This window comes from Panthera leo, chromosome B1 (genome assembly GCF_018350215.1).
Source record: "Panthera leo isolate Ple1 chromosome B1, P.leo_Ple1_pat1.1, whole genome shotgun sequence".
Taxonomy (NCBI): Eukaryota; Metazoa; Chordata; class Mammalia; order Carnivora; family Felidae; genus Panthera; species Panthera leo.
Window position 1 is genome coordinate 34977152 of NC_056682.1, and position 23793 is coordinate 35000944.

A 23793-nucleotide genomic window follows, 5' to 3' on the forward strand; every position below is an offset into this window, starting at 1 on the left:
CTGGAAGCTCTCCTCACCTCTATCCTTTTGAGTTTTTAATGGAGGTCTCATTACATAGGTATGTAAATCACTGGACATTGATGATTGATTCCACTTCCAGCGCCCCTCCCCTCCCTGAAGGTGGAGAAGGAGAATTAAAAGTCCCAAACCTCCAATCATATGGTTGATTTCACTGGCAACCAGCCCCCATCTTTTTAGGTGCTTTCCAAAAGTTACCTCATTACCATATAATTAGGTATGGTTGAAAAGGGGTTATTATGAATGTCAAGACATCTTTATCACTCTTATCAGGAAATTCCAAGGGTTTTAGAAGCTCTGTGCAAAAAAATGAGATGAATATCAAATATATATTTTTTATAAATCACAGTGTCTAATATCCAAAATATATAAAGAACTTGTCTAACTCAACAATAAAAAGATAACCTATTTGAAAAGTGGCAAAGGATTTGAATGGATATTTCTCTAAAGAAGATACATAAATAGGCAAAAACTCATGAAAAGATGTTCTACATCATTAGTCATCAGGAAAATGCAAATCAAAACCACATGTAATACCATTTCATGCCCACTCAGATCACTATAATCAAAAAGAAACAATAAGGAGTCCTAGTGAGGATGTGAAGAAATTGGAATCTTCCTTGCTAGTAGAAAGATAAAATATAATGGCCACTTTGGGAGACAGACTGGTAGTTCCTCAAAATGTTATACATGGAATTGTCATATGAGCCAACAATTCTACTCCTGGGCATAACTCAAGAAAATTGAAAGCATATTTTCACACACAAAAACATGTCTACAAATGTTTATAATAGCATCGTTCATAATAGCCCCAAATAACTCAATGTCCATCAACTGATGAGTGGGTAAATAAAATGTGGCATATCCATACAATGGAATATTAATTCAGCTATAAAAGATAACGAAGTACTGACAACATGGATGAACCTTGAAAACATGCTGGGTGAAAGAAGCTGGTCACAAGAGAACACATACACAGTTGATCCTTGAACGGCATCGGTTTGAACTGCATGGGTCTACCTATATGTGATTTGTTTACAGTAGAGGCCTACAAATGTATTTTCTCTTTCTTACGATTTTCTTAATAATGTTTTCTTTTCTCTAGCTTACTGTACTGTAAGAATACATGTAACACAAAATATGTGTTAATCAACGATTTATGTTATCAGCAAGGCTTCCAGACAACAGTAGGCTCTCGGTAGTCAAATTTGGGGGGAGTCAAAAGTTATACACAGATTTTCAACTGCACAGGGGATTGGCATCCCTAATTCCCATGCTGTTCAAGGGTCAACTGTAGTATGATTCCATTTATATGAAACATCCAGAATAGGCAAATCCTCAAAGGTAGAGAGAGTAGATTAGTGACTCGGGGGACTGGGAGAGGAAGGAATGGGGACTAACTGCTAATAAGTTCTGCTTTGGGGCTTCTTTTGGGGGTGATGAAAATGTTCTGGAATTAGATAGTGATGATGGTTGTGCTACTTTGTGATGGTTGCACAACCTTTAGTGATTTCTATACTAAAACCACTGAATTGTACATGTTAAAAGGGTGGATATTATGGTTTGTGAATCTCAATTTCTTAATGAAAACGGAAGGAAAAGCGCGAGGGGGAATTCAGTAACTGCAGTTCAGAGATTTCAGAGGGCACACATGGAAAGGTTTTGGAGGGAGGGAAAGCATGAGCGGCTGTCTGGATAAAGAAGGAAGGTAACATCTGGGCAGTGATGGGGGTGAGGGGCTGTTAGGCACAGGAGGCTTGGAAGGATAGAAGGGGGTGGGGGTCAAGACTCCTAGGAGCACTGGCCCAGCAGATTCCTGGGTTTGGAGGGATCAAGGCATCTCAGGAAGTCAACAGCCTCTGCCTACCTGATAGTGTTTGGATGTAGTCCCAGCCCTGGTGACTAAAGGAAGAGAAGGGGACTCCCAGGGTGGCCACCTCAGGATCTAGAGATGGGAGTTTCCAGAAATAAGGCTGTAGAGAAAAACATGCTGGCAATGGGAAAGAGACACAGCACCTTCCTGGGCTTGAATGTGGTTCCTAGATCTTGGACTCCACATTTGAAGTGAAGTTCTGTGAATCCCCAAGAGAAAGATCAGATTCGAAAATACCGAGAACCACTGCACTCTGTCAGATCTCTTTGCAAAAACAAGCCAGAGAAGGTTAGATAAATAATCAAACGGGATCCAGGGCCAGGCGCCAACTTGAGTGGTTATTTCCTGCTGATGTTTATTGAGTTAGGAGCTATTAAGTGAAAATAGGACTGTCAGAAACAGAGGTGGTGGGTTTGTCAGGCATTCAAACAGTAATTTATTAGACATCTAGACTCACCAGGCACTGTGCTGGGAATGCTGGACGCAAACTCAGTACAGCCTCCTCGAAGCTTGTAGATTGAAGGGCGGGGGAACCACAAGCAAATCTTTAAGCAAGTAATTACAAAAGAATTCATTGCAAGCATATAAGCACAAGGAAAGGAATAAGGAGCTATGATTCTGTATAACAGGAATTTAACGGAAGCTAGGTGTCAGGGCATTTCTCCGAAGAAATGGCATTTTGACTATCCACCAAAAGGGGGTGGGAAGTGAGGGCGGTGCAGAGAAAGGCCCTGGGGCAGGAAGGAGCTGGAGGGATGAGCGGGAGTTAAACCTCAAGCAGCGGAGAGTAGAGAGTCACAGCTAGAGAAGCAGGAGGAGCCAGATCATGCAGGCATAGGAGATTCTGGGCTTTGTTCCAAGAACACAGGGAATAGAGGGGGGCAACAGAAGGGAAAGAAGGGTGACAGCCAAGCTCCAAGAGGGGGCAGTAGAGGAGTGGTTAATGGTTAAGAAGCAAGTAGTCTGGAAGCAGATGGCATGGGTTCAAATCCCAGGTCTTCCACTTATGACTCATGTGACCAAGGTCCAAGTTAGCTAACCTATCTGTACCTCAGTCTCCTCCTCTGTAAAATGGGATAAGAATAGCACCTACTCCAAAGGATCATATCATAAGGATTCAATGATAAAAGCTTGCCACATACTGAGTAAGGAAGCATTGCTGACCTGAGCAGACTCAGCAGGAGCAACCCTACCCTGGGGACTCTTCCCCACCTCCAGACGGTGTTTTTTTGTTTTTTTGTTTTTGTTTTTTTTTTTTTTGGTACTAAGAGCTATTGGTATTGAGGAAAGTTTTGGCTTCTCTAGCGGCTGCCACTTTGAAGATCAGAGTCTCTTGGCCTTTGAAGACCATTCTGGCAGCATTGTCCTTGTGGCTCTGGCTATCCTGTGAGCTCTATGAGAACAGGGGCCATGCTGTCCCTACACCATAGAGCAGACACAGGGCCTGGCACATGGGAGGTGCTCAGTACCTGATAGCGAAATGGATTGGGAATGCATACACGATCGAGCATTCCGTAGGTGAGGTCATCCCTCACTGAGGGCCTTAACGTAATTTGTTCAATTCCATTCTCACCGCCATCCTGTGAGGAGGCTACTAGGAGACACCTCCAGTAGGGAAGATCTGGGGAATGAGTCCTCTGTGGGGGAGCTGTAGTCATACATCAGGGACTCTAATGATTGAGAAATGTGTTTAATTAATAGCCCCCAAGAAGAGCTTTTTGCTAGAAGTTGGGATCCTGGAGGCAGGAATTCAATTGGAAAGCCAGCTATGCTGAAATAGTTTCTCTAAAGCTTAAGCTGTGTAAACTTTATAGCTATGATCTCATCTTCCTTAGCAAGGCACGGGAGCGACGGGTCATTATACTTGTTTATGAAAGGGAGAAATGGAGCATCTTAGAGAGGCATAGTCCCCACTCCCCTACCCAGGCAGCCTGGCGGGGCTCAGAGCAGAACACGGGAGTCCTCAGTTCCCAGCTGCTAGAACATTCCCCAGCACACCCCCACACCCCATCTCAGAGAAGACAGAGCACAGATCAACTGGAAAGGCCGTGGGAGAACTGCCTGTGATCTTCCCCTGCCCTCTCTGGTTCCAATCAGAGTCCCACACACAACTTCCTACAGGCTGCTCCCCCCTTCCGCCCAGCCGGCACCTCACTGGCACCGTGCAAGCTGCTCCCTTCCCCAGCAGCCCTGCCGGTTTCTTCTCCGGAGACTATTATTTTGGGAGACTGCTGAGTTCAGCACTGCTGCAAGGTGCAGTCGGAGGAGCCCTTCTGTCCTCAGCTGGCCCTTTGGAGCTGGCCTCGGGGCCAGGGCGGCCCTAAGTGCGGCAGCCCTTCCTGCACAGGGTCACTGCATCCAACCACCGACCGTCCGTCAGCCCCAAGGCCGTCAAGGCAGGTGGCATGGGAACTGTGGGCAGGAGAAGCAGAGCTGTCTCCGGCGCACAGCCCAGCCCAACCCCTGCTCCTGGAAAAACAACCAAGGTCTTGCTCTTGCAGGCTCCCCGGAACCCGCCCCCAGCTTAAAGCCTGGGGTCATCAGCTTCCCAGAGTTTGCCTTAAAGCCAAAGAAGCAGGCTGGCCCATGGCCCACTGATCACACACGGGGCGAGGGTGGGGGACAAGATGAGGATCTGGGTGGGGTGAGAGGCTTATATAAGCCCTTCTGCTTCGCAGCTTGCTCTCTGCCCTGGCAGCCGGGATTAGAGGACAGCAAAGCCTTGCCCTGACAGAGGAGGGGCCTCAGCCAGGACTGCAAATTGAGCCCGGGTTGGAGTAGGCCCAGGTCCTCCCAAGGTATTTGTGTCCGGGTGGCAGATTAGCTGCGGGAGCCCAGGCAGCTGCCTGCCCTTCTCCTTCTGCTTACCAGAGGTCCCTGTTCCTCCAAGTGAGTCCCCTGGGGGTGGGGGCCACAGGGTGAGAAGGGCGCCCCCTGCAGAGGGCCCCGCAGCTCTAAAAGTCCCTTGTGTTCCAGGTATCCATGGGCTGGACAATGAAGCTGGCCACGGCGGCACTGTTTCTGGGTCTCACAATGGTGGTCCCCGGGGACGAGGAGGACGGCGACATGTGTATGTACGAGGCCCTGTCTGACACCGATGCTGTCCTCTGCAAGTAAGGCTGGTGGGGCCCGGGAAGCAACCAGGCAGGGCAAAATGGGGGTTGAGATCTCCAGGAGGGGTGTTTGCAGAACCAGGGAGCATTGTCTCCTAAGTGGCCTTCGTGGGCAGGTAGAAAATCACTGAGCCCTGGAGACCACCTCAATGGAGGCCAGCATTAAGGAAAGAACTGGAGACAGGCTCCTACCTTCCAGACGGTGGTCTCCCAGACCCAGAGGGTATATACAGATACAGTCAGCTCCCCTTTATACTCCAGGGGGGCCTCCAAACCTGAGGGGCTGGCCTCACCCTCCCTGCTGGCACCCAAGAGAGACCATCCCTCCCCACAGCCCAGAATGCTCCCTTCCCCCAACAAAGAAGCATTTTAAAGAACAGTGGCAGTCCACAGAGGGTGTGGGATTGGACCCTCCCTGTGTGAGAAGTGGCCATTTGCTTTTCAGTATGGAGGCGCTGGGAGTGTGGGGCAGGTGGGCCTTTAAGGAGCGTGGCCACTGGGTGTTGTCTAGAGAGGAGGCTGGGCCTCAGAGGCTGGCTTTTTCCCTTCTGAGGACCCAAGCTCCTCCTGCCTGTGTCAGAGTTCAGCTCTCTCCTCACTGACTGCCCGTTAGAAAAGCCAGTCTTAATTGTCCTGGGCTCGTGGCTCATCCTGAGGGCTGCCCAGGCCGCTTTGCTGCCAACCTCTCTGCCAGTTTGGTGACAAAGGAGCCTGGCATCCCACTGAAGCCATCGGAAGTGAGAGAGGAGGGAAGAACTCTTATTTCCTGCTCTGCCTCCTTGGGTACACTTGAATTCTTACAAATGTTAACTTTTAGAAAGATAAATACATGTTTTCCCTGAAAAAGTTAGGTAGTTAAAACCCCTCCCTCTCCCAAAAGCTAACACACATTTTGCTCTGTGCTCTTATCAGTACATTTCTAAAACTATGGCCAAACAGTTCTAAATGGAGTTTTGAGTGGGAGGAGCGAACACGGCTGCATCTCACATGTGGGCTCCAGTCCTCTAGGTACTCTGCTGAGCGGAGCCTTCCTGGGGGTGGGTAGCCGTTTAACTCTGGTAGGGCAGAAGATCAAGTCCCGGGAGGTCAGCTGGGCGGGGCCACAATAAGGCCCCATTATGGAGTGCCTCCGTGCCTCCCACGTTCACTGCGGCACACTTAGAAAATGACCATGTGCGTGGTCACTGGGGGCGGCCCACCTGGGCCCCGGCTGCCCTAGGCTCTGCCCTGCAGACATCCACACGCTGGTGCCCTGGGGGCCTGTGCACTATGGTACGCCTGAGGGCTCTGGGGCATCCATTGTATGCCAGGAGTTCCGCTGGTGCCTAGACTCCTTGGCTCATTTCGCTGTTATCACGAACCCACCAGGTAAGTATCACCATCCTCATATTGCAGACGAGGAATCCCCAAGATTGAAGAACCGGTCCACAGAGCTCACACACCTCGCCAGTGGCAGAGCCTGGATTCAGCCCCCCTTGTTTGGCTCTACACTCAATGCCCTTTCCCCACCCGTCTTTGGAGCTTCTCAAACTCGAGTGAAGGGGAGCTGTCTCAGGGCACTTGGGCTGCTATAACCAAGTGCTAGGGCAGAGTGCCTTATGAACAGCAGAAATTTACTTCTTCTCCTCCTGGAGGTTGGGAAGTCCCAGATCAAGGTGGCAGCAGTTTCCACGTCTGGTGAGAACCTGCTTCCTGATTCATAGATGGCTGTCTTCCCACTGTCCCCTCACACAGTGGAAGGCCCCTCCCGGACGCCCCACCTCATAATGTCATCACACCAGGGGGCTGGGGTTCAGCATATGAATTCTGGGGGAGGGGCAACTGGAACTCACTCCATTACAGGAGGTACTCTCAGGACTCCCTGGAGTCCACCAGGAGACCCCCAGCTTGAGAAACACAAACTTGCCACACTAAGGTTGTGTGCTAGGAAATGACTGGTTATAAACCGTCACTGCAAAAGGGGAGGTTTGTCTTTATTACCTCTGAAGGCCTTTGTTGGTAAAAGATCATCACTAACTGAGAACACATTATGGATACGTCAGACCCCTGAGGAGAGATCAGGATGTCCTGTGCCAGGGCCCCCTCACCTGACCTCTTCAAGAGATCTCCCCACCCCCCAAGAAGCCACTCCTCTCATTATTAGGTAGAGTCTAATAGAGAGAGAGAAAAATATATATATTATATATATATTTAGAGAGGGGGGGGGCACCTGGGTGTTTCAGTCGGTTAAATGTCCTACTTCAGCTCAGGTCATGATCTCACAGTTCATGGGTTCAAGCCCCGCATTGGGCTCTGTGCCGACAGCTCAGAGCCTGGAGCCTGCTTTGGATTCTGGGTCTCCCTCTCTCTTTGTTCCTTACCCGTTCATGCTCTCTCTCTTTCTCTCAAAAATAAATAAACATTAAAAAAGTTTTTAGAGAGAGAGAACGCACACCTGACCACATACACAAGTGGGGGATGGGCGGGGGGGGGGGGGTGGGGAGGATCTTAAGCAGGCTCCGCGCTCAGTGCTGAGCCTGATGCAGGGCTGGATCCCAGGACTTTGGGATCATGACCTGAGCCCAAATCAAGAGTCAGACGCTCAACCAACTGAGCCACCCAGGCGTCCCGAATAGGGAATTTTTGAAGTCAGGCCTTAACACCTGAGGGTATTAATCTAGAAAGGAGGAAGTTCATGTACAGGGACAAGCAGTAGGAAGACACCGTTAAGGGAAAAGCTCTTCCAGGGTTACAGCTTATCGACCCCTGACAAAACCCTGAGATCAGAACTCAGGTTCAGTCTCAGCAGAGAGAATGACAGTCTAACCCACACCCTGTGGGTGCGTCTATTCAACAACACCCTCCCGCTACGTCAGCTCCCCTGGCTGGGAGCCCCCCCTTCCCCCCCACCCCGCCAAAGCCCTCTGGCCTGTGCTGAAAGCCCCCCCCCCCCAGAAGCTGCATCCCCACTCGAGGCAGGGGTTGCCTTTCTTTAACTTCACCACATCCCTTCTAGTGTTGTCCTGCACACTGCATGGAACGAGTCTAGCTCCTCTTCCTCTTTTTTTTTTTTTAATGTTTATTTATTTTTGAGAGACAGAGAGACAGAGCAAGAACAGGGGAGGGCAGAGACAGAGGGAGACACAGAATCTGAAGGGGGCTCCGGGCTCCGAGCTGTCAGCACAGAGCCTGATGCGGGGCTAGAACCCACGAACTGGGAGCTCATGACCTGCGCTGAAGTTGGACACGTAACTGAACCACCCAGGCGCCCCTAGTTTCTCTTCCTCTTGAGGCTCCTTCAGACGTTGGGGGGTTATGCTGCCTGCCTCCACCCGCAGCTCTTCTCAGCTGGGCTCCCATCTTCATCGTCAGTTCCTCCTCGGGGGGCCTTGGTTCTGGGCCCCACTTCCGCAAGCGGAGGTTGGAGACAGACCCATTGCTCTTTTCCGAAGGTGGCGCCCCACACTTTGACACCGAGAACTGTGTGCCCACCCAAACCCCTCGGACCTCTGTCCAGGTGGCCTCACCTCCATGGGCCTGCTTGTCAACCTCGCTTTTAGGCCACTGGAATTCTGAGCCCTTTCCACAGGTATAGCCCTGGAGCCGTCTCTCTCTGATCCGCGTCTTACAAAGCTGAGGGGACTTGGGTCACTACTAGTCGGAAGCCTGGAGACACGGAGTGACTCCCTAGGGAAGCCGTGTGGCACAGCAGACGGCAGACAAGCCGCTGGAGTAGTTCTCCACCGCTGCACAAGTCACCCCAAACGTGGCGGCCACTCACACTTGTTGTGTCCCATTTGCTCTGGGCAGCGCCCGGCTGGGCAGCAAGGGCTCACCCGCGGCCACGGCCTCGTCTGCAGAGCGGACTGGCTGGGGCGGGGTGCTCTGCTCCCGAGCTCGCTAATGTGGGTGTTGACAGGCCTCGGGCCCTTGCCATGTGGCCTCTCCATGGGGCTGTTCACCACACAGCGGAGGCTTCCCACAGAGCCAGGATCTCAGGGGCAGAGCCTGTGAGACAAGCCACAGTCTTCTTATAACGTGATCTTGGAAGTGACATCCCGCGCTGCTGCCGGATCTGCTCTGTTAGAATCAAGTCACTAAATCCAGCCCCCGTTCAAGGGGAGGGAGGGGTCCCACTAGGGTGGGAGGACCAGGAGGCGGGGATCTCTGGGGACATGATGCTGGCTGCCTGCCACACCCATGTCCCTGTCCCCGTAGTTCACCAACGATGAGACCCTGTGCTAGTTCCTTAACTTTCTTTTGGGCCTCGGTTTACTCATTTGGGAGATAAGAATAATGATAACAGCCGCTTTGAGGCGTGGTAGGAAATGAAATAATGCCCATCATGCCATTCCCTTCCCTCCACCCCATCCCCCACCCTGCCCCCAAAGCAATGTGAGATAGTGACCACGCTGGGACCAGAGCCCCTGCCCCTTCCCCCGTCCTCTCAGGTGCCTCTTGGTCTTGTGAAGTTGACCAGGAAATGTCCCAAATCTGGGGATGGAAATAGAATGTGTCCCATGTGAAGTACCCCACGAGCAGGAAGGGCACTGCAGGAAGATGGCACAAGGTGTCAAGTGTATTCTAACTAAGTTTAATTTTGGATTCAGTTCATCTCAGGCCTGTCCAGATCTTTCTTTAGGCTGATTTGATCATCTGTTACTTTTTGTTTTTATGTTTATTTATTTTTGAGGGAGAGAGAGAGCACGAGGGGCAGAGAGAGGGAGACACAGAATCCCAAGTAGGCTCCGGGCTCTGAGCTGTCATCACAGAGCCCGACGCAGAACTTGAACTCATGAACTGTGAGATCATGACCTGAGTCAGAGTCGGACGCTTAACCAACAGAGCCACGCAGGCACTCCAATCATCTGTTAGTTTTTTTTTTCTTTTTAACATTTATTCATGTTTTTTGAAAGGCAGAGAGAGACAGAGCGCGAATGGAGGAGGGGCAAAGAGAGAGGGAGACACAGAAACAGAAGCAGGCTCCAGGCTCTGAACTGTCAGCACAGAGCCCAATGCAGGGCTCAAATTCACAGACCGTGAGATCATGACCTAAGGGGAAGTCGGCCACTTAACCGACTGAGCCACCCAGGCGACCCCCGTCTGTTAATTTTAATCAACGACCAATTTGATCGTTGTTATTAATCAACTTTGTGCCACTCACAATTCAAATAAATTTGCCTTCTGTGTCCTGCTCCAAGCCTTTGGTAAAACTGCTGAACAGAACAGAGGCCTGCACATGGCCCCCTGGCATGGCCTGCTGTGTGGAGTAACATGTAGTTTTCAGATGCTGGGCTGGCAGCACCCTGTGGTGTGACAGGGGCTGGCGGCAGGGACCTAATCCCTGGTCCCCTGGCACCTACCCTTTAGGCCCACTCACCAAACGTCAGCTTCCTGATTTTGATTAACTGTTTAAACATTTGCAGCAATTCTACCAGGATAAAATAAGGAAACCCATTCGTTTCCTGGGAGAGGCCTCTGTGTTCCTCCATTTCCATCCTGCCTGCCCCGTGGCCTTTCCCAGTCCGGGCTATGTGCTGACTCTCCAACTCTCTGCCAGTGGAGGGTCCCCTCTCTCAGCCTTGGGTCTCGCCAGCCGCAGTGGCAGGGAGCTGTTTGGCAGAACAACCAAAATGTTGCTGGGAAGAAAAATGAAGACCCGTCCTCTAAAACTTGTTCAAAAGCCATTCAAACCATGGCCTCCAAAGGAATTACTGTAAACTTGCCAAGAGGTAGAAGAAACAAGTGTGCTCAGCAAACCGGAAGTTCAGCTAACTGGCCTGAGGCTGGCTTGGGGTGGGGTGGGGTGCTGGCCCACTGGACGTCCTGTGTCTGCTCAGTGTTGCAGGCTCTGGCCCTCAGGAGCCACTGGAAAGGTGGGACAGGAGGAGAATGTGAGTTCCCTCCCACTGGAAGGCAGGCCTTGCCTTTCTCCCCGGGTCCAGAACTCAGGAGCTCCCCCTCCGGATCTACTCCCCCATTATACTCGCACCGGGTCTCCTCCAGGCATTACCTCCAGCAAGGGAATCATGGCCACCTCTGGGTGACCACTGGCAGGGTGTGGAGCTGGTCAGCCAAGCTGGACTTTGGGCAAGGCTAGGAATTCACCCCTTCTCTGTCAGCGAATCATCTTAACCCAATGCACCCTATAGAGATCCTGGGTCTTGGTGATATAAAGTGACAGAAGGACAGAGAGGAAGGGCAAGGTTTTTGTTGTTGTTGTTGTTGTTGTTATTTTTAAATATCTTTTTGACATCCCAGCCTGGTATACATCCCTGAGGCTCAGATACAGGTAAGCCCTTAAGGCTAACCCTGGTGAAGTTATGGGATCAGCCCTTCCAGTGAACTCAATTCTCAGAGCATTCTTGCTATTCAGGCCTTCTTTGCAGGGAAAAAAATAGAAAAATGGATTCGTACTACAGTCTTAGTGACCAGATATTTTACCTCCTAGGAGATATTTGCATTTTGAAAGTGCAGGGAATGGTAGGTGGAGAGCCTAGGTTATTGGGCAATGCTTGACCCAAAGATGTGGATTATTTAACTATTGGTGAGGTTTCCAGACATACAGAGGATCTTGATTTGTTTAGGGTTGACGAACGTCTGTGCCCGTGAAGAAGGATGTGCTAATTTGCTAAACCTTTCTTGATGTAAAGAGAACCTCCCCGAAAAGCAATGTGCAAATATTGTTCTTATAAACGCAGTCCTACTTTAAAGACACGGACCAGGTTTGTCTAAGGATGCATGCTCTTTTTGAGAAGTCAATACAGATGATAGTTCACACTTTCTGACCACTGACGACTTGCTGGCTCTGTTGTAAATGTCGATCACCTACTTTACTCCTCACACCAATACTTCAGGTGTGTCCCCATTTTACAGGTGAAGAAACCGAGTCACCAAGAGGTCAAGTAACTCTCAGGTCACACCAGTCACGCTAGTTAGTGACCACGACTAGTTGGGAGCAGGCCTAGGATTCCAACCCACTTGACTCTACATTTCCAATGGGGCTAGACTGAAGGCTTTGAACCTGCCAGACTCCCCCTGACTATCTCCTTCTCTCCACAGGGGCCTTGAAGTTTTCTACCCAGAACTGGGGAACATTGGCTGCATGTTTGTCCCCGACTGCAACAATTACAGACAGAAGATCACCCACTGGGATGAGCCCATTGTCAAGTTCCCTGGGGCCTTGGAGGTGAGTGAGCAAAAGCCTGGAGCGGGAGGGCCGTGGGTCTTGGTTTCCCTCTGAGCTTGCTCATTTGTGTGACTTGAAGCAAGGCCCTCTGGGTTGGGTCTGGTGGTACCAGGTGGCTGATGCCATAGGATGCGCCTGCCTCAGAGCAGCCCCATGGCCTTGGAGGAGGGTGGGGTCGGTTGGAGGGCTGCAGACCGGAAGCCTTAGTGGGACTGTGGGGCAGCTCTGCCAGGATCTTTCCCTGCTCCTGCAGCCCCTGGGCCCCAGAGCCTGGCTCGTCAGTTTATGTGGAGACCGGCTGATGTGTGCTTTGAAGTCAGCAGAGAAAAGGAAGAGAGAGGGGGTGTAGGGAGTCCTTTTCAAGGTTCAAGGTGGCTGGCGAATGGGGAGGAGCTAACTAGTAATGGGCAGGGCTTCTCATGTAGCTAAACAAGCAGAACAGTGCGCCTTGACTCCATCGTCGCAGTATGAAACACACCGGAACGTTTGCTCAAACTTGTCTGAAATAGAAGATTGAAGCTCTTTTAGGAATTGGAAATAACTATTCTTTCCTCTAGGAAATGGTTAGTACTATCTTGTTCTGGAAGCTTCCCTTGGTTTGGGGGTGTAGTGAGCCTGGGGCAGGGCCATGGAAGTAGAAAGTGGACTGTGGCTGCCGCTCCCACTGGCCAGAGCATGTCCTGGGGGACCTGCTCCCGTGTTCCGGTCACTGTTTCTCTCTTCGTTGATTCCTGGGTCACACTGAGCCCCCACAGTGTCAGGAGAGGATGGCAACCTTGCTTTGTCTGCTGAGTTTCAGTAGGAGATGCCAATACCAACCTACATAAAAGGACTGTGATGTGTCCAGGAACCAGGTCACAAATGGGTGGAGGCTGAAGGGCCATGGTCAGGATGTGACCACATGCACACCATATGCACAGCCTTCTGGTCCCCTTTGTGCACCGCGGCAGGGAGAGGCCACCGTCGGCTCTTCCCCCCTGTCAGTCCAGGCCTGGTGGCAGTGACTACATAAACAACAAAATCACAAGTTCTGGGGTGAGGGAATTTGCAAGTTTACTCAGATGTGGAGGGTAGATGCTTCTCTTTCTTAAACAGTTTTCACTATCAGGGAACCAGTAGATTGTGATGTGTCTCACAATTGATGAGATTGAAAACATGAAGCTTTGACAGGCTATTGTGTTTGCAACCTTGACAAAACATCCTTTCTTCTGGGAGGCTAAGCAAGCAAGTGACGAGAAGGCCTCTGAGTCTCTCTCCCTCAACCCTCCCAAGCCTCACGCACATGAACATGCATGCACGTGAACACACACACATGCACATGTCAGCCCTCCTCCCTTGGAGACCTCTGGCCTGGGGCACACCAGTGGACATGTGGGAGAAGCAGAGGAGATATAGGCCACTGTGATTCTAACACTTGGAACAGGAGGTGGAGGGCTGCGGGGAAGGAACCCAGTCCTGTAAGGAAGAGTATAATGCTGCCCGGTGGGGACTAGATGCTTGACCTTCACCATTAATTCACTTGTCCTTGGCTTTGCCACTGAAAAGTAATGAGATCAACCACATTCTCAGTCCAGTGACTGTCCTAGGAGAGATTCTCAGTAAAGGACTCCATTCCGCCTGATGTTATAGCATATGTCCACTAGATGGCAGTGCAGACTTTTCTGAGTACCTGGCGTACTTGGTTTGAAGCAAGTTTGGGAAATCTGCATTTGATTCCTTTTAGTTGACACCGATTGTCCTGGGGTGTGGGCATATAATGAAGAGAAAACATCACTCCCTCCAGATCATGAAATTTCCCACCCTGTCTCAGTCCAGAGGTGGGGCAGGACAGAAAACCTGGAGACTTATGAAGGGCAGGGACTGTGGTTAAGAAAGCCAAGGAGAGTAGAGATTTCACAAAGAAAAAATTGGTCAAAGTGGTAGAAACAAAGGAAGGAAACGTAATATTCTACTACTATAGAACTAGAGGGTTTTGGGTTTTGTTTTTTTTTTTTTTTTTTTTTTTTTTTTTGTAAATTTAACTGACATTTGACGAGGTGATTCAGGGTTATCAAAAAACACCATTAATCGAGTGGTACCCACTTTATGCTGGGTACTATTTGTGTGTCATTTCATTTAAAGTTTTCATCAAGTCTGCAAGTGAAGTATCTCTTTAGTTGAGACTGTCAGTGATGAGTGACAAAAGCCAACTCTAACCAGCTTGTGCCAAAAGAGGGAAGAAACTATTGGTTCACAAAATGAAAACTCCAGGAATAGCTTCAGGCATGGCTGGATCCAGGTGCCCAAAAAATGTCACCAAAAATCTATTTTTCCCTTTCTCTACTTTTTTCTATGCTGGTTTTATGTGTAAATAGACTCTCCTTGTGGTGGCAAAGACAACCCCATTAGCTTCAGATTTGTTTTTACTAGTTTATCAATCCCAGTGAAAATAGATTGACACTTTTCAACCATTAAAAATCCCAGGATTTGTCCTGCTTAGATCACATGCCTATCCTTGAACCAGTGACCTTGGGTAACCCCACTAAATCTACAAAAGCTGAGGGCAAATGAGGATGGTTCCCCCAGAGGAGACCACTGGTAACGGCTCTCAGCAGAGACACCAGGGCACTGGCACAGTCAGGGGACGGGGGCGGGGTGGGAGGGCTTGCTGAATGGAAGCTTTCTTGGGACAGAAAGCAGTGTTTGCTAAGGAGGGTGGTGGTGAAGAGGTGGAGATAGGCTAGGGGTAATGAGAAATGATATGATGGCTAGAGCTTCCCTTAAGGTGTCGAGGGAACAAACACCTTTAGAGAGAGAGAAACTGGAACAGTTGGAGAGGAAGGGCTGCTCTCTGGGAATAGGGTCTCTCAAGAGTGTGGGCAGGGGAGCCCGAGTCCTTAGTGACAAAGCATGGGATTGAAGGCATTTCCTCTGGGCCCAGGGCCTACTGAGAAAGGACAAGCAGGTTGTGACTGGCTATGTGGGGATAGTGCCTTGCTTCAAAGTGATTAAAGCAATGCCACCAAAGCAGCAGCTGCCAGTGGACATGTCTTGGGAGCCCCCCACCATCACCAAGCAAACCGTCAGGAGAGGCGCTGTGGGCCTGGGACAGTGCCTCTGTGTCTACCAGAGGTCTTCCTGCCTGTACATCTTTGTTCAGGCCACTTTCCATATTTGTACCCTGCCTACTGGGACACCCTGCCCGTACCAAAATGCTGCTGCTTCTAAGAAGACTTCCCTATCTCTCTCTTGGCCCTATCCTCATCCCTGGCTGGTGTCTTCTATCTCTGAACTATCTTAAAAAAAATTTAATGTTTATTTATTTTTGAGAGAAAGAGAGACAGAGAGACAGAGCATGAGCAGGGGAGGGAAGAGCACAGAGAGAGAGGGCGGAGGGAGACACAGAATCTGAAGCAGGCTCCAGGCTCTGAGCTGTCAGCACAGAGCCCAGGGTGGGGCTCGAACCCAAGAACCACGAGATCGTGACCTGAGCCGAAGTCAGACGCTCAACCGACTGAGCCACCCAGGTGCCCCCTCTCTGAGCTTTTTAAATGCCCCCTACCCATCAGACCTAGAGTTTACTTCCTTCTGTCTTGTATTGTGATTGCTTGTTCATATCTCCCATAGCCTTGACAAGTTTGTAAGCTCTAGGAAAGCAAGGCCACCCACAGCCCCTACCAGCATTGCAGGCCCCATGTTGACTGACTAGGTGAGGGGGTGAATGAATGAATGAATGAATGGCTGCTGGAAGGATACCTCCTGGAGTGTGGTGAACTATAAGATGTGTGAGTCCCATGGTTTGCCTTTTAGCTGTTGGGTGTCTGGGGCAGCCTGAAGAAAAGCTGCTGAAGCCAGTACTAGTCTCTCCTCTACCCAGGGTGGGGGTGGGATCAGGGTTGGGAAGAGAAAAGCCAGGAGAGAAATCCAGTGGGTTTTCCAAAAGGCAAAGCAGTGCAGGGAAATATGGATGGTCCCTGTGCCAACAACCCCAAGAGTTAAGAGAGGTGTTGAAATAAGAGGAAGCTTTCTCCCCTGGTGCTTTGACAAACATTAAGAGGCAAGCGTCTTAAAATGCATCCCTTCTCAAGATGATGTAAACCGAAAGGCCCCTGAGAAGCTTCTTGACTGAGGCCTATTCTTCACCTTGAATTTAACCAGCTGGAATCCTTTTGAAGTGAAGAAATTACCTTTAAGTGGGGAATGTGCATTGCATTAGAGAGAAGGAACAAGGAGTCCTGGGGTCCCTCCGGTTTCCAGGCAGGCTTGGCTCCTCTCTCCATCCCAGAAAGCAGGCAACTCTGAGTATCCTCCAAACAGACGGGACAGGCATAGCCCTACCCCACCCTGGGCCTGTAGGGTCTGTGTTACTGCCTCCTGGGGGGCCACCTCCTTGTCCTCATGGGCCCAAGGTATACACACAAGTCTGGACACTTGTGGTAGAGTCACAGACTCTCCTTGCTGCAAGAGACCTCAGAGCTAACTAGTCCACTTCCCATCCTTCTCTTTACACACAGAGCAGAAAAATAGGGCCTGCTGGTCACAAAATGATTAGTGGAGGAGGGACGTGGGGCTCCTGACACTCAGAGGAATGCTGGGTAGAGCAGCCCATGAGGGATGGAGCAGATTCTCTCCTTCAGGGAAAGAAGGGGCAGAGGAGGAGCACGCATACATGCCGGGGGTGGCCAGGCATAATTCAGCGTTAGGAATACGAAGTGATGCACTTAACAAATATCTATGGAACACACAGACACCATGGTAGTGCCTCAAAGTCAAAAAACAAAAGGCTCCACCATGGAGCTCCCAGCCTAGGTCGGGAGACAGACAGAGTTGCATGGTATCAGTGTTGCAGTGGATGAGCTGCGGTTACCATGAGGACCAGGTGGGGCAGCCAAGCTGAGTCAGTCTGGGGAGGCCTCCAGGAAGAGGTACCCAGAGCTGAACTGCAGACAGTGAATAGGCAGGGCAGGGGGGTGGGGGGGCCCAGATGGCCGGGTGAGGGAGGAGGCTCAGGAGAGGACAGGGCCACTATGTAAGGGGCCACAGACACTGCTTGCCCTGGTGTGGAGTCTGGATTTTATCTTGAAGCCAGGTTGGGGAGGGACTGGGGAATGTGACCAGATTAGCTATTCAGGATGGTCAGTCTGGCAGCACAGGTGGAAGAATGGAAGAAAGAGGAGGTTGAAGGCAGGGAGAGCACCCTGCTGAAGCCCTCGATGTGAGGGCATGAACTGTGGCATGGATTTGAGAGATAGAAAGAATGGAATCCATAGAGCTTGGTGACTGAGGAGGAGTGGGGGTCGTGGCGGAGGGAGGGTTAGTGTGACCCTTGGGTATCTGTGATGACCAGGCAGGTGAGCAAGGGTGAGGCTTAGCATATAACTCATCCTCCAAAACAAGACGCTCTGGGGAGTGAGGGGAAGTGTGGTTAATAATTACCAGGTGTGGTAGGGCACTGTCCCATTATTTTGGCTTCTACCAAGGGACACAAGAGAAGAACTAGATCTATAGAGACAAAGGCCAGCAACTCTGCAGATGCTGAATCTGAGGACCCCGCATGCACCCAGAGGCAGCTGCCCGCTGAGCTCGCTGGGAAGTGAAGGCAAGGCTGGACGCCTAGATTTGGGTCCTCAGTGTCAGGGGGCAGGGCATGGAATCTTTGAGGTGGTAGAATCTTTGGGGAGCTCTGACAGGGAGGGAGGACTGAATGAGGAGAGGACGTGGTAGTGTGGGCCACACACACCAGAAGTTTTCAGGGAGACAAGGGGCACCTGAGCTATTTAAGTGCTGACAGGAAGGAGCCAGTGGAAAGGCAATACCCCAAACAGCAGAAATTAGAGATAATGGGCCCATTGGAGAAGTTCATATCTGAGAAGGAGAATCACAGGGATGGTGGAGGTCAAATAAAGGGAACGAGGTATCCAAGTTCCTCAGAGGTCAAGGGTGGGAAGCACAGCAGAAGCTTCCGAGGCCCCAGGCCCCGGCACGTGGGTGAGCAGGAAGAGGAGGAGAGAGAGGTGTGCTCACTGTGCCCCAGGAGGGGTGAGGGGTCTCCCCAGCTGCTGGACCTGTGAGCTGGAGCACAGGTAGCAGAGCCCCTCACACAGAGGTGAGATGCTATCTGGAGGGCAGAAGGGCTTCGGGTGTGAATGCGAGAAAGTTGCACTTTGTGGGCATTTCAGACAGAGGTCGGGAAGGTGAAGGGTCAGAGAGGCAGGAATGGAAAGGGGTGGCTGCCAGGCTCAGACTCGGAGAGAAGCAGCCGCAGGGCCAGGCTGGGGAGAGCCACTGGGATTTGGCAAATTCCCTGGCACTGCTGTTGAGGATGGACAGAAGAGTTCCAGAACAGGGGCCTGGGAGCAGACAGTAAACCCAGAACAAGGGGGGGGGGGGGGTTCAGCAATTCACTGAGTGATGATTTAGGGGAGAATTCATGACCTGCAACCCTAACCCAATGCCTAACATGTGACATAAGCTTAGCAAATGGTGTCAGCTGTCATTGTAAGAGACAGATTTGTAGTCTGAAGAGTACAAGGAGTGGAAGGAGGCCTGTGTGGGTTTGAGGCTCAGAGCAGGGAGCGGGGCTGATAGGCAGAGCAAGACCTGGGAAGGTAGGTGAGGAGGGCACCCGGTGCCCAGTAGAGGAGGCGTGCATGAAGGAGAACCTGCTCATGTGTCAGTTTATCCTTTGTCCCTGGACCAAGTCTGCTAAAATCACCCAGGCCTCTTGGCCATCTGCTGTGGCAATGCCACTGGTCATGACAGGACCCAGTGAAAGAGGGGCAATGCTTGTCACCATTTCCAACCCTTGCAGTCAGATTTTGAAGTTGCAGAGGAACTTCTCAGGTAGGATTTCACACGATCCTCCTAACCATGTTGGGAGTTTGGGAGAGTAGGGATTATTCCCATAACTGCAGATGAGGGGACCTCCCAAGGTCACACTTGCCAAAGTTAGGAAGGGGAAGAGCCAGCCTTAGATCCCTTCCAGTCCACTGACTTTCAGCTACATAGTGTTGCCTCTGGACTCCATCCTGTTACTTGAAAACAGATGGAGTTCTAGGTAGTTTCGTGCATAAGCATCCTTGCTGCAAACATTTTTGCTGCACGACTAATTGGCTAAGGCAATTTTGCTGCAAAACTAAAATCATGAAAAATGAAAGGGACATTCATGAAAAATGACATAATGAAACATGAAAAACGACAAAATTAAAAAGACTATTCTGAAATATAAAATATTTGAATACATTCAAAAGGCATAGTGTAGCTTCATGGCAACTCCACACAAATAACTGATTTTGTGGATTGTTCCTAGGTACTTGTCTTCAAAGTCTTTCATTCGTCGTGTTATACATTTTTTTTCTTGTTGATTCGTCTCCTTTTTCAGCATCACACTTTTTTCACTAAAATGTCTTCCTGCATTTGAGAGAGGTATCAGTTTCCAAATACCAGGATGCGCACCTATAACTGAGCTTTGCACGGCGCTGTGACAGCCTTCTACACGGCTGTTCTTGGCATCTGGTCACATGTGCACTGATCCACATTCCAAAGTTCTATGAGATATGTGGGTTGAAAACTCTGCGTCACTGTACATACAGGTCGTGGTGAGGGCTAAGGTTATATAGTATAAAATGGAGAAATGAAACCAAACTGTCAAACAAACTAAACCGTCGGCCAGCTACTTTTCATCATCTTTTACGGCAAAATTGCCTTACGGCCGACTGTTTATGCGGCAAAGATGTTTGTGGCAAAGATGCTCGTGGCGAAAGTGCCCGACACGGCCTCCGAAGTGCACGCCGGACTTGGGGTGCCACTCACGCATCCGCTCGCTGGGGCGGGTCCTCGTGGGGGCCTCCTCTGGGCCCCTGTGCGGGACGCTGTTAAAGGAGCCAGGCACACAAGCGAAAACACATCCCAGCCCTGCCCACGAGGAGCGCCTCCTGAAAGTAAGAATGTGAATGGTTGTCTTTGTAAGAATGAACTCGGAAGCGCTCGCGTGGCGATGTTTTGCGCCTGGGTGGCTTCATTAGGAAACTTCTTGGCCTTGACCTTTATTTTCAGTCCTCTTTACCCCCACTCCCGGGCCCCCCCTCCCCCACTTTTCACTGCTCTGGGGGTTGCAGAACCCATGGTCAGACCTGCGCCTGACCCTCCCGAGCTTTTTAATCGAACCGCCTATCCCCAGTCCACGGTGGGGCTCGTCCAAGCACAGGCAAACAGGGTGTTTGCTCAGCGGTGGGGCATCTGATGTCGGCTGAAAGCTTCCAGTCAAGTGTGGGGAAACAGGTTCCAGATGTTTTTCAGATCAAATAATGTTTCTTTGAAAAACAAAAACAAAAAAACAACTGTGTGGGCCACTCCTCGGGGTGGGGGGTGCGGGGCATGTGGGATCTGAAAGGAGAGTTCACTGGGTTTGCATCCTGGTTTTTTAAAAAAAAGGTCATTCAGCAAGTGTCTGTGTGGGGCTCTTCATGCGTGTGTGGGATCTGTTCAGAGCTGACTGGTGGCAGTGTAAGCAGAGGCTTCTTGGATTTTAAAATAGCTGCCTGCCCCTGGTTGGAGCCATTTGGAGGGACAGATACTCAAATTTTGAATGTACAATGACTTGTTGCCTGCTGTCACTGGAGAGAAAAGATGGTGGCCTAAAGAGGAGGTTATAGGTGTGGACTTTGAGGTATCTCACTCTCTTACCAGTGCACCCTCAATGCTGGTCAGTTTTAGGTTCACAGAAAAATTGAGTGGAAATTACAGAGATTTCCTGTATGCCCCTGCACAGCCCCCACTGGAGTGGTACATTTGTTACAGCTGATGAACCTACGCCCCCAGAGTCCAGAGTTTACTTTAGAGTTCCCTCTTGCTGTCGTACATTGTATAGGTTTGGACAGATGTATAATGACATGTGTCCATCATTATAGTATCATACAGAGTAGTTTCACTGTTCTAAAAATCCTCTGTGCTCTGCGTACTCATCTCCCAACCCCTGGCAACTACTGATCTTTTTGCTGTCTACATACCTTTTGCCTTTTCCAGAATGTCAGAGTTGGAATCCTACAGCATGAAGCCTTTTTGGATTAACACAGAGCCTAGGCTACCACTTGGGCCTCCTGACTCCAGTGCCAGCACCTTCTTCACCATGCAAGGGTTTGTCCATCTTTGCCCAAGCCAGTGGCCAGTTTTCCTGTGGCTTAGCTTCCCTTTTGGGAATTGTGCTCCCCTCAACCTGATGTTTCTACTGAGACTTTGCAGCGGGCAGGATCCACTCACTCCTGCCCCTGCTGTCATCTTGGGTATTCCTGCTATTCGATTTCTTGTGTGTCTCTCTAACTAGAATGTAAACTCCCTGATGGCAGAAACCTTTGTATGCTCGAAGATGGCAAGAAGGAGGCAGTTTTTGTGCAGTGAGATCTGTGCTATGATATGGAGCTAAGTGCAGCGTGCTGGCAGGGGACGGGGTGGGGGGTGGTGTCTCTTGATAACGAGAGTATAAGCATTCCAGTTTTCAAAGCACTTTTCCTTGTCATGACAGCTCTTATCTCCGATCAGTCCCAAGAGATGGGCCAGGCAGGTGTCTCTGCCCACACTGGGGATCCTTGGCCCAGGGTTAGCCGGAGAAGGCAGATGTTCAGCCTCAGAGCCCAGTAGCCATCTACTTATTGCCTCAAACCCCATTTGAGTCTCCTTACAGCCTTGTGGACATTAGCGTGCCCTAGTGCACAGATGTGTTAAGTGTAGTGATAAAGCTCAGACTCAAATCCCTGGCACTTGTACTGTGCTCTTCTTTCCTGGGCCCCCTGCATCCCTGTCGTCCCCAAGCATTTACTACATAGCCACATTTACTGACTGTTTTCCACATGGTCAGGCTCTGTGCTAAGTGCCCCACGAGCATTGTGGCACTAAAGCCCTACAGCCACCTAGCACAGTAGGTAGGATTACCTTCATTTTACAGGTCAGGAAACTGAGGCACAGAAAGAATCCAGAGCTCATGAGTGACAGAGTCAGGATTTGAACCCAGGTCTGTATGGGCTCCAGAGCTCATCCCCTTGAGAGTAGGAGGCAACCTGTAGTATGCCCCAAATGGCCCGAGCTATTTCCCAACTGCCACTGCAGCCACGCAGCTCCAGGTCCAGGGCAGAAGCCAGCCCCTAAGGCAAGCGGGGAAGGAGTAGGTAGAGGAGTAGAGCTCCTGTTGTTCCATCACCTCCCTTTCCAAATGGGCCTTGAAATATCAAATGACTTAGCAAAGGGAGAGATGGGGTTTGGGGAGTGGGGGCGTGCAGGGGTGTGCACAAGTCAGAGACCCTTGGTTTCTTGTAGGTCTACAGGTCTGTACTGCTAACCTAAGGGAGAACCAGGGTGAGCCATCAGACATCCTGATTTCCACGTCTTACTTATTTCCATCGCAATTGGGAATGCAGAGGGCTCATACCTGTGGTCTAGAGCACCAGACCTGCCCCGGGCAGAGGCAGAGGAGGCTCAGACGGGAGAAGGAGGGCTCCTAGGCGTGGCTCTCCAGGCCCTGCATGTATGAAAAGGCATACATAGCCTCCTGCTGTCTCCTGGGGCTGCAGTTGCAAGAGCTGACACCAGAGGGAGGTCGGTGACTATCATCCTGCCCCAGGCAAGGAGAGCCCGCACACTGGCCAGGAAGGCATTGCCCCGGGCGGTCAGACAATCGAGACCTATCCGGTAATGGAGACGTGGAGGGTCCTGGATTTGGGTTGGCTGTGCACGCCTCTGCACCCCTCGCCCCGTCTCTCCCTTTGCCGGTTGGTTGTGGAAATGTCCTTCAATTCAAATACATGTATCTCTGGACTGGAATTCATTAAACCAGGGGCCACTAACTTGAAATGTCCTCAGGGGCCAGGCCCTAATTAAGTGGATGAAACAGACAGTTGGAAGGAAAGCAGGGCCAGGCAGACAACGCTTACTCTGAGAATCCCCTCACATCCCACTCGGCATTAAAAAGATACTTACAGTTGTGCTTGTGATCCTCTGCTCATCCCCAGTTTTCCCTGACCTGCAGGGACTGTTCAACTTCATGGGTATGAATAGTCCATTGGGAGTGAGAATCCATGGGTGTCAGAGCCATTCCTTTGGTTTAGAGAGCACTCAGAGTCTGAGGGGTTAGTATGAGAAGCAGGCAGGCTGGGCTTTGCATAGACCTTGTCTTATGTTGTAGCTCTGGTGCTCCTAACTCTGTGACTTTGGATCTTCTCCCTAAGATTCCCTTTCCTCACCTTAAAATGGGTATAATATCCATTTCTGGGTAAGACCCAGGGGCCAATTCCCAATCCTAATCCTTCTTGTCTCCCCAGGAGCATTTGAGCCAGTGGTCACTTCTTCCTCTTAGATACATCCCCTCCCCAAGCCCCTGCCAGGACCCACACTCTCTGGATTTGCCTTCACCCTTCATGGTTCTTCACTTGTCAGTCTCCTTTGCTGGTTGCTCCTCCTCTCCCCAACCTTTTGGTGTAGGATATCCCAGGCCTCAGTGTTTGGACTTCTCATCTTTTTCTACACTTTCTCCCTTGTGGTCTCATCCAAGGTCATGACTTTAAATGCCATCCCTATGACGTTCTACTCACATGGCCACTGAGGTATCTCACAGGCTCCTCAAACGCAATATATCCAACCCCAAGTGTCCACTG

The 23793-nt window shown here is 50.6% G+C and overlaps 1 protein-coding gene across 4 annotated transcripts in view; it reads left to right on the forward strand.

Moving 5' to 3' along the window:
- Window positions 1-23793, forward strand: part of PEBP4 (phosphatidylethanolamine binding protein 4) — a 215461-nt gene that overhangs the window by 7795 nt on the left and 183873 nt on the right. For 2 of the 4 annotated variants that reach the window (XM_042934580.1, XM_042934578.1), the window contains exons 2-4: window positions 4570-4780; window positions 4868-5004; window positions 12046-12172. In XM_042934580.1, the coding sequence (XP_042790514.1) occupies window positions 4874-5004; window positions 12046-12172 (258 nt within the window). In that variant the 5' untranslated portion in view covers window positions 4570-4780; window positions 4868-4873. The remainder of the gene's footprint in view (window positions 1-4569; window positions 4781-4867; window positions 5005-12045; window positions 12173-23793) is intronic. The other 2 variants (XM_042934579.1, XM_042934581.1) reach the window with 2 other exon arrangements.